The sequence below is a fragment of the Triturus cristatus genome, chromosome 3_1 (genome assembly GCF_964204655.1).
Source record: "Triturus cristatus chromosome 3_1, aTriCri1.1, whole genome shotgun sequence".
NCBI lineage: Eukaryota > Metazoa > Chordata > Amphibia > Caudata > Salamandridae > Triturus > Triturus cristatus.
Window position 1 is genome coordinate 505035815 of NC_140583.1, and position 15683 is coordinate 505051497.

The following is a 15683-nucleotide window of genomic DNA, read 5'->3' on the forward strand; positions in this document are numbered from 1 at the left end:
GTGGCATGCAGCTTGAGTGATCACCAGTGGCTGAGATTAATTCCAGCATTGCATCCACCACTATCTAGTATCTTTCTTCAGTTGTGTTCTTCTTTAACTCATTGCTAAGACACCTCAGGGTATACGTGCGCTCAATACATTTTAATAACATAACATAACACTTTCTTAGTGATTTCAACAAATTCTAGTATTTCCAGTAAGGCGTTATCCTCCAAGCAACACTTAGATGCTTCCAATACATTAGCTTTAGTCATAGATGCACCCCAGTTAAGACTGAAGTACTACTAAGTGACCTACTGTACTCCCCCCATAAAAGTTGAATCCCACAATTCTTCAGCCTTAATCCGCCAAGTGAGTATCCCTGGTCTGAGATATGCATCTGTGCAGTGTGCCTGCAATGGCTGTATCTGCTGATAAAAACCTCGACAAATAAACTGCATCCGTGAAACAAGGTAAAGTGCTGCTTTTTACTAAAACTAAATCTATTCAGCTGTCTTGTGCGTTGATGAATAATACACATATAATTTTTCTGTCAGATGCTGTAGCCTTCAAATAGCCAACATATCCATTTCCACCATTGGTTGCCTCATTGTTTCAATCATGCCTGGATTCTTAGGCAGTCTATTTGAGCGCCACTGTACAATTCAAATATCTAACCCAAAGCAAGATCAGATCTACATAAGGGAAGACAGCTCGCATTATCTCTATGGAAAAAGTGTCTATCACTCACATCTGGGGCATACACATAAACAACACACATTTCCTTGCCATACTCCTTAAAGCACCAAATATTGACCCTCCAAATCTGTTAACACCTCCTTCATCTGAAACTGATTACCCAGATTAAAACCCCTCTGGTAGGCGGAGGCAGATACTAGACACCATCCTTTTCTGCTTAGCACGATCATGTTTTCAAGGCAATGGCGTGTCTCCTATAATGCCACAGACACGCTATGTCTTTTTAAGCAGGCATCGACTCTGAAACTTTCTATTAAGTCATGAAGCCCCTCTTACAGTCCACCTGACAACCTTCCAGTAGTTCCAAATGTATCTGATCATATGCAAAAAAAAAAAACTATTGGCCTCCCAACCCCTCTATTTCTATACACCAAGTCTTATGCTAACAGTTACAGGAGTACCGAACCACTTAGACTCTCCACAAAGTTACACCTCTCATGTGCTTCCACTGCTTGAGCAATAGTAAACGTGAACATTTCTTTCATCTCCCTCTCCCAGAGACAGGTACTTTTGTAAACAACAACATCCATATTCCTAGTATATGCCCATCACACCAAACCATTTACCAGGTCCTCGTGCCAGCTCCATTTGCGACAGTTCTCCTGTCCAGCTTTCCCACAGTCCACTACCCTCGGTTGACTGTCTCCCTGCTGCCCTCTGTTTGTGTCTCCTCTGCTAGTTTCCTGCTCTGTTTTGCCTTCTCTGCTTGTTTTTCTGCCCTCTGTTTTGCCATTACCGCTCGTTTTCCTGCCCTCTGTTTTACCTTTTCAGCCCTCCATTTTGCCTTGCTGCTGGTTTCCTGCCCTCTGTTTTGCCTTTTCCGCTTGTTTTTCTGTCCTCTGTATTGTCTTTTCTGCACGTGTTTCGGCTCTCTGTTTTGCCCTTTTCTGCCCTATGTTGTGCCGTTTCTTTATGCTAGTTTCTTCCCTCCTCCCATCATCTCCCTACTCCCTCCACGAGCTCCCTGTCCTCCCCATGACCTACTTAATGGAGGCAGCAGCGCACCCCCATTGAGCAGGTCCTCGTGCCAGCTCATCCTGCACAGCCCTCTTGACCAGCTTGCCCGCAGTCCACTACCCTCTGCTGCCTATCTACCTGCTGCCTTCTGACTGTGCCTTCCCTGCTCGTTTCTAGCTTTGTTTTGTCTATTCTGGTTGATTTCTGCCCTCTGTTTTGCCTTTCCTGCTAATTTTTCTGCCCTCCATTTGGCCTTCACTTCTCATTTTTCTGCCCTCTGTTTTGTCCCTTTCTGCTCTGTTGTGCATTTTCTGCTAGTTTTTCTGCCCTCCATTTTGCCTTTTATGATTGTTTTTCTGCCTTGTTTTGCCCTCTTCTGCTCTGTTTTGAATTTCTGATCGTTTTTCTGTCCTCTGTTTTGCCTTTTTTGCTCTTTTCTGTCGCATTGCCGCTGTTTCCTTCCCCCCGGCACCCTGCGTCCCACCCCCCCAGGACCAACCTAATGGAGGCCGCAGCATGACAGCATTAAGCAGGTCCTCGTGCCAGCTCCCCCTGTGACAGTTCTCCTGTCCCCTACTGCCCTCTGGTTTGTGCCTCCTCATTTTTCTGCCCTCTGGTTTGCCTTTTCTGCTGGTTTTTTCAGCCCTCCAAAATGCTTTTCTGCTTGTTTTTCGGCCCTCTGTTTTGCCCTCGTCTGCTCTGTTTTGCCTATTCTCCTCGTTTTTCGGTCCTCTGTTTTGCCTTTTCCGCTGGTTTTTTCTGCCCTCCAAAACGCTTTACTGCTCGTTTTTCTGCCCTCTGTTTTGCCTATTCGCCTTGTTTTTCTGCCCTCTTTTTTGCTTTCTGCTCGTTTTTCTGCCCTCCGAAATGCTTTTCTGCTTGTTTTTCTGCCCTCTGTTTTGCCCTCGTCTGCTCTGTTTTGGCTATTCTCCTCATTTTTCGGTCCTCTGTTTTGCCTTTTCCGCTGGTTTTTTCTGCCCTCCAAAATGCTTTTCTGCTTGTTTTTCTGCCCTCTGTTTTGCCCGCGTCTGCTCTGTTTTGCCTATTCTCCTTGTTTTTCTGCCCTCTGATTTGCCTTTTCTGCTGGTTTTTTCTGCCCTCCGAAACGCTTTACTGCTCGTTTTTCTGCCCTCTGTTTTGCCTATTCGCTTTGTTTTTCTGCCCTCTTTTTTGCTTTTGCTGCTTGTTTTTCTGCCCTCTGTTTGCCTTCTTCTGCTTTATTTTGCCTTTTCTGCTTGTTTTTCTGCCCTCTGTTTTGTCTTTCTTTTCTGCTTGTTTTTCTGCCCTGAAGCATTTTTCTACTTGTTTCTTTTCTATTCCCGCCGTTTCCTCAAGGCCGGGCTTTTCAATGGAGACCTCGCACCCCAGTGCCCAGATGCCACCAGGTCTACACATGCTTAGGATACCTTATCTGTTAAACATACCCCACAGATAAACACAAATGTTCTCCAAATTCAAAGTAAAAGTGCCATTAACTTTCAAAAGTAATATTACCTGTTCTAATTTAATGCAAGGGGGCTGTTTAGAGGCCTGTGATTCCCGGTCCACCAAGTGGAGCGGCTGTGCCTCTCGTGAAGACAAAACAGGCCCACCCAGACTAAGATAGAAAATAACCACTGATTCTAACGGTTAACACGCACACAACAAACTTCATCACTGTAACAAGGCATAACGTAGGTAGGTACAGCTTTTGCAAGTAGCTTCCCCTTCCTCATAGCATGTATACAAATATTGTGCAAAGTCACACCACATGACGGATGCAAAAGCCAGTCAACAAGCTCTTCTTAAAAAAGATCAAGCAGTGTTCATCACATCTTCGCTATTATTTCGTTTTTATATTTCTTGGACGAACTCTTACAGCTGATCCCCTTCTTGCTGTAAATCCTATGAAAGGGCGGCCTCCTCCTGCATTTGATTGAAGTAGTTTCAAGCTATTTGTCTAACAAACCATACTAGGAAGAAACCTGATAACCACTTCTCATTGTTGACAAATGTCCTATCCCTCGGGCACCAAAATGTCTGGTCTTTGAAAGTGATCTGTCCCAAGTCCTGAGCCACTGTCAGGATCCTAAAAGAAGTGGGACCAGTCTCCTTGTAGAACTAAGTTTTGTAGGACAAAATAAATTAAAATGAACGCTAACCCCAACCTCTTATTTGTTTTGTTTTGCCCGAAAAACAGATTTCGGCTGATTTCGCACTTTCTTAGTATAGTCTGGAAGGATAGAATTGTTTTCAAAATACAGACCACCGTGTTTCCTAACATGTTTTAGGATAGTGTCCTGATTGCAGTAGGTTAGGAGTCGTGCAATAAGACCTCTGAGAGGTGTGCTAAGCAGCAGAGGTGGCTGAAGGTGGGGGGGTGCTCTCTCAATTGATAAGAAAATGTATAATTCCTTGGGTTCAGTGTATTAGGAATTCAGTTTTCACAAACGTATTCAGCCAAGGGATCCTCGCTCCTCGCTCTAGGGAAACCCTATGGCCGATTCTCAGCATTCGCCACTCTTTCCTCCAATTTTTGCATTTGAGAGGCTAGGGCCTTATACATTTCCTACAGGGCTTGCACTTCTTTCTGCACTGTCTCTTTATTGAACATACCGGCTTGCACTCTTTCTGCCATTTTTTTCATACATGGAGGAGTAAATTAATATGGCGACTGCGGCAATTTTGTGCTCAATAGCTGTTTTGAAGCTTTGTATTTCTTGCATGATGTCTGTAGGCAAGGGATAGTAAGAATTTGTAGATTTATGTAGCGCGGCTTATCACCCGTGAGGGTATCCAGGCGCTGTCCATGGGCACGGGGCGATTAAGTGATTTACCCAGAATCACAGGATGTTGAGCCAACGCCAGACGCAAACCGTATCCCCTGCGACGAGTCGGCAGCTCTGGCCGCTGCGCCACATCTTCTCCCTTCATGATGGGCTCCCTTATCTGTGCGCAACAGCATATTGTACAATTTTATTTCTCTGGGTGGTTTACCCACTACATCCGTTTTCGTATTGAAGAGCTCTTCAGTTGCCTTGCAGTTTTAATGAGCCCCTTGGCGCTCTCTATTGCGTTCTTTACACAACCACTTCCTTTCAATACACCACCAGGCTCAATTACCAATACAGACACTGGTTAATCTTCCAGTACTCTATCCTCCATGCATTTACAACAGTGGGCTGCGAAGATTCCAGGTTTGTACGAGTGCCCTGTCTCGTTTCCAACGTTTCAGAGGTCGCAAGGATTTCCCCTCACTTGTTTTAGGATTATTTCACCTCCACAGGCTTAGGTGTGTGAAAAAGACCAGCTTCCACTGTCTATATGAGTATCTGTAAAGAATCAGGCTTACCAGTTCCTGGTTGCAGTTTTCTCCTCACTCTCACTAGGCTTTTAGCTCTGCGGGGCTACATATAGCTTCCAGGGAGTCGCCCGGAGGCTGTGACTTATTTAAAAGCTGTTTCCAGGCCAGACGTAATGAAAAATAAGACATATTGGCATGCTAGAACTCTGAGACAGTCTGCTGGAGAGAGGATGGGAGTGAGATGTTTTGTCGACAGCTGGTACTGGAAATTAATCCACACCAAAAGAGCCAAGAATGTATCTGCAACTGTGCAACACCATCAAAAGTGTCATATAAATCAATGCACTTTATTACTTACCTGTTCAATTATTTTGCAACTCAAAGGCACATAGGCTCCACTAAAAATATATGCCATGTCTTTTGGGATCTTCAGATCGTATTCTCCAGCAAACCGGGGAATCTAGGAGCATAAAAATAGAATTATATGTCATACCAATGGTACAGTACATCGCTGGCAGTGTCACAATAATTCACCTCTTTCTTAGAAAATGGTCCTTTTGACATGCATTTCTACACATTCAGCTAATCTATATTTTTCTTATTAATTGGAGGACAACTGTGATATTATTGCTCCATGAAGCTGTTCGTGAATTACTACTTTAAAACAATATATGTTTTTATTGTTTTAAAGACAGACAATAAACAGAGAGTAGATACTGTCGACAGTTTATGGGGCACTTTTGCATACACAGCTGATGAGTCACGTGTCAAAATGTACATAATAAGTAAGTTTGGCATGCAAGGAGAATGTGAAAGAAAGAACATACTTAAGTTAAGCACTCTCATAGTTATGTATGCCATTGCTAGCCTGGTTGAGCTTAGTAAAGGGGGGAAAGAAGGGAAAGGGGGGAAAGAAGGGGTAGGGGGGGAGAAGGGTTTTTTCAAGGGAGGGCAAAGCGGGATAGGACCCGGGCCAGGAAGGCAAAGCCGGACCAGATGGGGGCCCGGGTTAAACGCACTCCGGAGGCGGGAGCCCTCCTCCACCCCCATTAGCATGCCGGCTAGGCCGCTGGGGGCCAGGATTGGCCCCAGGAAACAAAGCGAGCCTGCTCCCCAATCAAGGGGCGAGTTAGGTAGCGCGAGGGGGGAATAAGAAGGGGCCAACGGCCCAAAGCAGGCGTGTTACTCCCCCATCGCAAGAAGAAGAAAGGAATGCTGCTGGAGGACGATTGGCGCTGCTTCTTGGGACGGAGAAGCTGCAGACCAGGAGAAAGTACAAGTTACAGCGGGGGCTTGCCCTACGCCCTTTCACCGACTTCCGCAAGGACGAGAGCAGCACGAGCAGAGCCTCCACCCCCGCCGCTTCACCCAGCATCTGATCGTCGAGCCGGGTGTTCCGCATCGGGACAATGCTGGGCTTTCAGAAGGAGCAGCGCACCCACCACCGCCAGCTTCTGCTTGCAGCTGATAGTCGAGCCGGGTGTTCCACATCGGGACAATGCTGGGCTTTCGGCAGGAACAGCGCCGCCACCCCCGCCAGCAGCAGATTGCCGAATGGAACTTTTTCGCGCCTTTTTCTTTGTTTGAAGGAATAGAAGACTCCGATGACGATGAAAGGAATCGGGTGCCCTCGCCATTGACCCTTGCTCCTCAGACGACTGGGGCTACCGAAGAAGATGCCCCGCAACCTGGAAGACGGCAGGCCCAGGAGAGGATGGCGGAGGGCTCAACAATGGGGCCAGCACAGCCAGGGGAGTAACAAACACCCCGGCAGCCTCCGCGGTGCAGGGGGGCCCCCAGTCTTTAGTGGAGAAGGGGGCCCCCTCAGCTCTTCGGTAGAGAGCTGTGAGGTTTTCTCTAAAGCAGCTGCAGTGTGCAGCCTGCTCTGAGCTCCTCGCACTGACACAGGGCAAGACTGAAGGGAAACAAAGTAACAAGTTACATTGTTTCTCTTCAGTCAGAGCCACGAGCTAGGCCTGGAAAAGGATGGGGGTGGGGACCCAAGAGAGAGCAGGACAAGGCAGCACTGCTGCCTGGATGTTTGACAGCACAAGATGGTACAAAAGCTTTCAGGAACTTGGGTTATCATTCCTCTGGTTTTTTTTGTACATCCATCCTCCATTCTTTTTCTCCTCCTCTCACAGGATCTCACACTTGCTGCTGTTCTACATTGATTTGTATATCAATCTGGATAGTGGTTGTAAGGATTACAGAGAAACTTCGCTGAGGTTTGCAAAAGAAATGTGTTTTGTTTATTATTTATTGATCATCCAAACAACTGACAAAGGGACAAAAGGCATGTATACTCTATTAATACCTTTTAAATTATAGTGATTTTCGTCCTGCTTACATGTTGACATATGGTGACATCTGCCCCATGTAAGGTGAAAAAATTAACAAGCATTTGCAATGCAATAGGTCTCGCATTTACGGGAGTTTGAGCTATTGGCATTGTAATTGACAATGCGTTTTATTTGTTTTACAAACAAAAACATAAATAAGAGACATTGTCATTTACAGTGCCAATAGCTCAAACCTGCGTAATTGCGAGGCCTATTGCATTGCAAATGCTTGTTGTTTTTCTAACTTTCAGCCATGCTGCACAGCAGCTAATCAGGTGTACAAAACTGATAAGTAAATGTACATAGCCTATAGCTCTCCCACTATTGGCACTGCCAATGCTTATTTTTCCTGGGTGGGTTTTTGCAGGTTCTGGTGCTTTAAGTGGGAAGCTTGGGCCACTGCGAGTCATGTGCTCCCAGGTTAAACCGTGTCCAGTGCTCCCTTTCACTCACTTACATTAATAAAAAATAAAATAAAAAGCAACGCTTGGTAGCAATCTTGCGTGTGGATCAATTGTCATGGGACTCGTTTTAGTTCTTTCACTTTAGGTGAACCTAAGTCCTTACGTCCAAATGCAAAATGCGCACTCCGATGCTCGCTCACAAATAAAATGTACTGAGACGCGCATGCATAAGGAGCAAATACACAGATTCGGGCCCCTCAAAAATACACAAGTGCACTTGATGCACACCCAGAACACACTAATCGAGTCAAAAACTGACACACACACAAAGCACACGGACGGGGTCGGACAGGCAGATATGTCACAGTGCGTCCCCAGTGGCACCTACTGATACACATGTGGAGCAAACGCACACACTCAGAGTGCTCAGTTTTAAGCAATTTATAAATAATAGCCTCCTCCAATAGCAGCGAGTCGATTTAGATTCCGTCAGAAATAAAAAAAAATTTAAGTATTATATAAAAATATAGGCGCAAAATAAAACATCATAGATTGCTGTTAAGAAGCATCCGTGCTCAACACTGCCTTCCACACACAATAATATTACGAATGTCTGTTCTTCTTTAAGTCACTTGTAGCATAAGATACACGCCGAGCGGTGTCATGGCGCTAGCTGGGGCTTTGTCTTGCTTTGCTCCATTTTGCTGTGATGTACCTGTTTGCCGGGCATACGGTTTGTTTATTTAGACATTATTAAATCACGCGAGTTGTTTATTCGTTTATGCGTGAAGTTTTATATAGCGCCGGACATTATCCAAAGATTCTAAAGCGCTTTACAAGCGACCAGTCACAGCTGCAAAGACCGGAGTTTAAAAAAAAAAAGAAATGCTTCTGTTTCACCACCCTTTTGAGACATCTATTGCTAAGGTACTGGAAAGGTGGGCAGGGATTAAGCATCGTGGTGTGTAGGCTTGGGGTGATAGGAGCTGCAACCTGACCCTGGTCCAAACTGCGAATGCAAACACAGAAAGCAAGGGGGCTGGCTGCGTCCTTGATAATTCCAGTGAGGTGCGGGGAAGGGAACCTGGCGACTCCCCCTCCAGATGCGCCGACCTGAAACACACATTAAAGGAAGTGGAGACAGCAGCCTGTAAGTGTGTGCAGGTCTCCCAGCCAGTGATAGAGGGGGTGGGCAGCGAGAGCAGCCTGTCCTCCCCGTGACCCTGTGCGCTCCGTGCCTGCTTCAATGTGAAAGAGGATCTCTTGTCTTTATGGTGCCATGTGTTTGAAACACATGGCCCCATAAAGATAACACCCCACCAGCGCTAAAGCCGGCCCTGTTTCGAGTAGTCCCACTGTGCCAAGTGCTTGGGTAGATTCGCACCTCGGCTACAAGATACCCTCCCGGGTGACAGTGCGTGCTACAAATCTGCCGGGCAGGTGTGAGTCATAAAGTGGAGCCAAAAAAACTATTTTACAATTCATTTTCCCCTTTCAGGGAACCCCTTGGGCAAATGAAATACTGAAAGAATAAAGACACTGGAGAACAAGCCTTGACAAAGCTAATTGGTCTTGCTATTTAGGCCTACTGGCACATCCAATGGTATTAGCTAACCTGTGCAGCATCTCCTCAGGTGCTTGAGAAGGGGACGGTAGGTGTTGTAGGAAGGTTAAGACTCAAGGGTAAAATAGTTCATGTATTTATAGATTGTTTTTATAGCACAAAACTCGACCCGTCCAGGTTTCAAAGCGGTAAACGAAACTTTGGTATAAGAAGCACAGAGGAAGTCCGTGGTGATATAAATACAGAGCACAGTACAATGCCTTGAAAGGCCGGAGCATAAGAAACAAATGAGCTGCGACGGTTAGACGCATCACATTCGCAAACGGAGTAATCACTGAGTAGGAGACAGAAAAGATGTAATACCAGCATGGGCATGAAAGACAGCGTCACAATCTTCGACCAATGCACAAAACGCGTCCAGAGATGACTAAGTGGAACAGGGGCAGGGTGCTGGAAACGAGCATTTAAAACAGGTGTAAAATGAACAACTCAGTCCAGGAAGATGTCAGCGAGAGGTAAGGAAGTGCACTTCTGTGGCAAACCAGCTGGTACCTGGGTAAAGCGGAATTAAGTAGTAATTATATCCTAAACTGGAAGTCACCTGTAACCCGTGAGCTCACGTCAGACCAGATGCATAGATCTAATTAACAGAGGCTCCCGAGCACTGCAGAGGGAAGGGGTGTTATGCAGCTGCAGGAACGGTACCAGGCCCAGTCTGTTTTTAGAAGATAAGTGAAGCACAGAAAAGAGGGGTGTTCCTGACTTGGGGAGAGTTGCACAACGGCCGCGAAAGTGAAAGTGATCGCGAGATCGCGATCAAACATCAAAGCGGCCGCGAAAGTGAAAGCAAACGAGTGCTTTCAGGCTGCCAAATGGTGCGCGCGACCGGCGCACATGCACTGTATGTAAGCGAGGGTTAGGATCGTCTGAGAGAGCGGGGGGAGGCAATCCTGCCATGCGATGCCAGCTTTCAAACCCGAACACCAACCTTACAACTTTGCGCGTCAATGGGCTTCAAACGTTAAATGTATAAGTAGTAACTGGTAAAAAACTAACGTTAAAAGTACTGCTACTGTTTTCTAGCAATGTGTGGGTGGCATTCCGTGTTTATTGTAAGAATATTTTTCTTTTGCAATGTAGCCCCAAAAAAAGCAAAGATGTCTTATATGGAATTGGCTTGCGGGCGACTGTCGCTGACCATTTTGTCTTTTGTGTGTCTTGAAGGAGGTGCCCTGACGGAGCGTGTCATTTATAATTAAAAAATACAACTTTGCTTTAAATTGTCCGAGTGCGTTCGGGTGATTAGCAAGGTCAGATCTGGAAGGAGGTGCACGGGGTATGTTTGGCAGGGCTTGGAGAGGGGTTTCCATCACGGCGAAAGTGAAAGCAAACAAGTGGTTGCAGGACTCCAAATGGTGCGCGCGCCCGGACGGGTCACATGCACTGTAGTTGGAGGCCTGCAAAGCCACTGTTTGCACTTCCAAAACGCGCTTACTATAAGTCTCGCCAGAGCAGCGCTAAAGCGCTGGTCCGGCGAGACCTAAAAACCATAAGCAAATTCATTTACGTGGCCTTTATGCTAGCAAAAAGGAGGATGGGCATGGTGTGGAAAGAATCAGAAGCCCTTTCCACAGAAGTATTGCTCATGGATGTAAAGAAATGGGCGAACGCTGAACATTACACACTATTAAAAATACTGAAAGGGGTGGACACACCACCTGGGACACTCTCCTACAAGTAAAAGCTGACGAATGCCTACTTGAAAGATCGGTAAATTTGAGAATGCTGTTGAATTATTCCGAAGAAGACCATACAATAGTTACTGGAAAAACATGATACACCACAGGTTGGAACTCAGCCTGACAACCATATATCAAAGATAAACAGGGTAGACCATCCCGACACAGAATCGATGATTAATCACAGATAATTAAGAGAGGATGTGGCCTAAGGGCTAGGGCGGTCGACCTCAAATCTGGGGAACCGGGTTCGAGTCCCGGCAACGACGCACAACATCCTGTGATTCTGGGCAAATCACTTAATCTCCCCGTGCCTAACAAAAATGAATGTGTCCTTATCTAAATGCAACTGGTGCTCATGTAAAGCGCACTGATACCCGATACCTTCAGTCAAGTTCGCACTACATAAAACTTCAGGAAAAAAAGTGCTGACTGGGGCAGGAGAAGGTTTGCAGCTCCAGTTGCAGGACTCTGCTGGGACACATTGGAAGGTACAAAATCAGGGGCAGAGCTATCAGTGGTGCAGCCAGTGCAGTGGCACCGGGATTCAGGAGCGAGGGGGGGGGGGGCATCTTGCCAGTGTAGACTGCATTTATTTTACTGGTTGGCTCCTCAGATATGTGTTTTCCTCGTACCTGCCCTGCGCCAACCTCTCTGTTCCCACTCGCTGGTAGAAAGAAACCGGAAGGGCAGGTAGAAAAAAAACAGACCGACCACAGCTAGGCATCAGAGATGATCAGTGGTTTAATTTGTAGATTATTTCTGAGAGCTGTATCGCAATGATGCCCTGCCTGCTTGTCAGGAGTTGTGATGCTTTATAAGTGAGTGGTGCAGCATCCGCCATTCAATGACAGAGCAGTTCATAATCAAGACACTTTAGAGGAGGTGCTGAGAAGGCAGGCTAAGCACTTTCGGCACATGCAATGCTTTGAGTTCGTCACTCACCACCAGGGCTGGCTTTAGCTCTGGTGGTGCCCAGTGCTACAGTCTTTTTTGGCGCCCCTCCTCCAATGACCTACTCCTCGGATGCCCTCACTATCATTTAGCAAAAGTGTCCCTCATCTCTTCATAGCCCCTCTCTCACAAACATTTCATTTGTTTTAAAGGCTGGTTATAGTAATCCACTCACCTAGCCTAATAAAATACAGAACTGTTCTTTGCAGCAGACATATTAACCCTCTATTACTTTATGACAAGTCAAAATTGCCACTGCCTAGACAAAACTCGATCTCTTTCTCTCTAGAAGGAACATTAATCACAAGAGTTATCTTGACATTTTTATTGCTGCCCGAAAGCTGGATGCACAAGGAACTCTGCAGCAGGTATTTTTAAATCGTAAGAAGCTGCTAAGCACAGCACCCTTCCTGAGTACCGCCCCTCTTCAGGTCAGCGCCAAGTGCGGCCACACCACTCGCCTTGCCCTTAAGCGGGCCCTGCTCACCATTCCCACGCTCAATTGTTATATGCATATTTTCCCCTAAAAGCTAGAAGAACTTATAAAAATGAACTAGAAGTGGAAAGTTGAAATAAACACATCTAAGGAAGACAAAGTGATTTTCCAGGGTGAACGAAGGTGAGTGCTTCTGTTCTTGTTCTCCAAACTTAAGACACTTACTTGACATTAAACTAAAGTTTGTTGTCTGTACATACAGTCTCTCCTGGGGTGCAAAGTCTTTTCCATTTTTGGGGGGATGCCAGAGCTCATAAACACAATGTTATAAATGTGCTTAGATTCACAGCAGTCCATTTAGGGACAGCCCTTGTGCTGGAGAATGGTTCCTTTCTCCATGGTGAACACTGCAAAGGACCCAAGAACACAAGGCGGCGGCTAGTGAATATTTGAACGTGGGGGCAAAAATGCTGCAATTTGAATTTTTCAGATGGCATTATGTTGTTAAAACCTATATGCAGTGTTATATTAGAATGCTGCCTATCCATGAGGTGATACAGCCCTTGGAGTTATTTAACATATTACTCAGGTATGGGATTCTAACCTTATTTTATGGTTTCATTCTAAAGTTTCATTTTAAAGTGCAAAGTGAGACGTCTACACATAAAGAAGACTGAACTCTCAGAGAGAAATATAAGGGACAGAGTGGAAGATTAAATTAGAGCTGACTGACTGACTGACTGACTGAGTTATTTATTAAGCGCACTTATGCCGAGGCGTCTTGGCGCTATGATGGAAGGGACGAGGTGGAGCTAGATTAAGAATTGGTGAACAGCCAGGTCTTCAAGGCCTTTCTGAACGGGATCATGTTAGTTCCCAGTCGAAGTGCTGTTGGTAGAGTGTTCCAAAGTCTTGCTGCTTGGAACGAGAAGGCCCTGCCTCCCCATCGCGACCTCTTAAATTATGATGGGCAGACTAGGCCCATGGTAGAAGATCTGAGTGTGCGAGAGGGGGCATAGGTAGGAAATAGGGATTTCATGTCGTCAGCCCCTCCTCCATGTACAGCCTTATGCACTAGACATAAAGTCTTAAACTGGATCCTGTTACGAACAGGAAGCCAATGGAGTCTCCTCATGTAGGAAGATGTGGGATGATGCTTCGGGAGATCAAGCAGGACTCTGACAGCCGCATTTTGCAGGGATTGAAGCTTAGAAAGCTGACGCTCCCCTATCCCGGCATACAATGCATTGCAGTAGTCTATAAGGGAGAGGACTAGGGCCCCCACTACTGTTTTCCGCAAGGTAAACGGGATAAAAGGTAGGATCTTCCGGAGTATTTTAATCATGAGGAAACAGGCCGAGGTCACCTGATTGACTTGGAACGTCAGTGAAAGGTCTTTGTCCATCAGGAAACCTAGGTTCTTTACTTTGGGTGCGGGGACTGGACAGATGCCCGCTTCAGATGGCCACCAAAGATGGTTCCAGATGGACGGCTTGTGGCCAAATTCTATCACCTCCGTCTTCTCAGTGTTAAGTTTTAGGAAGTTCAGACTCATCCAGCTCATCACTCTGGAGTGACAGGTTCTAAATTTCTCCGCTGTAACTTCAACACTTTGTGACAGGGACACTACTAATTGTGTGTCGTCAGCGTAAGAAACCAGGTTTAACCCATGATCCTTTATTAATTTAGCTAGTGGGGTAACATAAAGATTAAACAATGTGGGGGATAATGCTGATCCCTGAGGCACACCACAAGGAAGAAGAAGTTCTTCAGACTGGAGACCATCCCAGTGGATCTGCTGATATCTGGACTCGAGAAAAGATTGGAGGAGCGCCAGAGCAGAATCCTTTATGCCTAGCTGGATCAATCTATCATGTAGAACTGCATGATTAACGGTGTCAAACGCCGCCGTTAGGTCGAGTAAGACAAGAGTGGCCCTGCCCCCACTGTCCATGGCTCTACGAATTTCCTCTGTAGCCATTATTAAGGCAGATTCAGTGGAGTGGCGCGGTCTGAAACCATGTTGTGTGGTGTCCAAGGCGCTGTTAGTATCGATGAATTGCATTAGCTCCTGATTGATCACTTTTTCTAAAACTTTGGCGGGCAGAGGAAGACAGGATATAGGGCGATAATGTTTGGTGACCTGAGGGTCAAGTGCAGGCTTCTTAAGAATCGGCCTTATACACGCCTTTTTCCAGGTTGAAGGAAAGACACCTGAGCTAATGATCTCGTTTAGCAGGGGAGTCAGAGATGCGCTTATCACCGTAGAGGCCAAGTGATAAATGCGAGGAGGGCAGGGATCTAGAGGAGAGCCAGATTTAATTTGGAGTAGTATGTCACTGACCTGTTCCTCACTGAGAGGAGAGAATTGGGACAGGCTGTTGGGCGGTGTGGGAAACTCCAAGGGCTGACCTATGTTATTCCCAGGAGCAGATTGTAGCTCCTGGAGTTCCTTATAGACATCTTGGATCTTGCGTTGAAAGAAAAGGGCGAGATTATCAATGAATTTTTGATCAGGACAGAAAGTAGAATCGTTGGGACTCCTAGATAGCAATGTCACTATTTTGAAAAGTTCCTTCGAGGAACTATTAGCCTCTTGAATTTTGTTAGTAAAGTATGTGACTTTGGATTGTTTTATTAAGGACTTGTACATATCCAGAGTATGATTATACTCCTTCTTTAATGCAGGACTATAATCTGATCTCCAAAGACGTTCCTGCCGTCTACATTTGATTTTGGCAAGTTTCAACTCTGGTGTGTACCAGGGTGAAGTCACTAGTCGTTTTTTTGGCTGAGTGAGTTTCACTGGGGCTAGCTTGTCAATTGCCTTGCTGATCCAGGAATCAAATTTAGTAGCCCCGCCATTGCTCTCCTTAGGGTGAGGAGTACCCTCTAGCAAGGCTTCAGCTAGTTCGATGCCTTGGATGTCCTTCCAAGGGCGGGTGTTGACCAGCCGAGGGCGGGATTTCCGTCCCGTTATAAGTAGATGGAGGTTCACCTTAAAAAGGATTACTGCGTGGTCCGTCCAAGGGACCCGTTGAATATTTTTTACAGCAATCCTATCGTTATTGGTGAAAATTCCGTCTAAAGTATGGCCTGCCAAGTGGGTGGGTTGAGATATGATTTGGCAAAGTCCATATCCTGCCATGATGTCAATAAGGTTGGAGGAGTCTGAATTGGTAAGGTCTTCTAGGTGAAAATTAAAGTCACCTAGGACTGTGAGTGTTGTGGTATCATAACACGATTCAAGAAAGGTCTGTAGAGAT

General features: G+C 46.0%; 1 protein-coding gene across 2 annotated transcripts in view; it reads right to left on the minus strand.

Annotated features, from left to right (window-relative positions):
• Positions 1-15683, minus strand: part of VPS33B (VPS33B late endosome and lysosome associated) — a 613489-nt gene that overhangs the window by 98799 nt on the left and 499007 nt on the right. For both annotated transcript variants that reach the window (XR_014978823.1, XM_085644389.1), the window contains exon 21: positions 5337-5438. Coding sequence is in view for 1 of the 2 variants with exons in the window: in XM_085644389.1 (XP_085500515.1) it covers positions 5337-5438 (102 nt within the window). In the remaining variant the exon portion in view is untranslated. The remainder of the gene's footprint in view (positions 1-5336; positions 5439-15683) is intronic.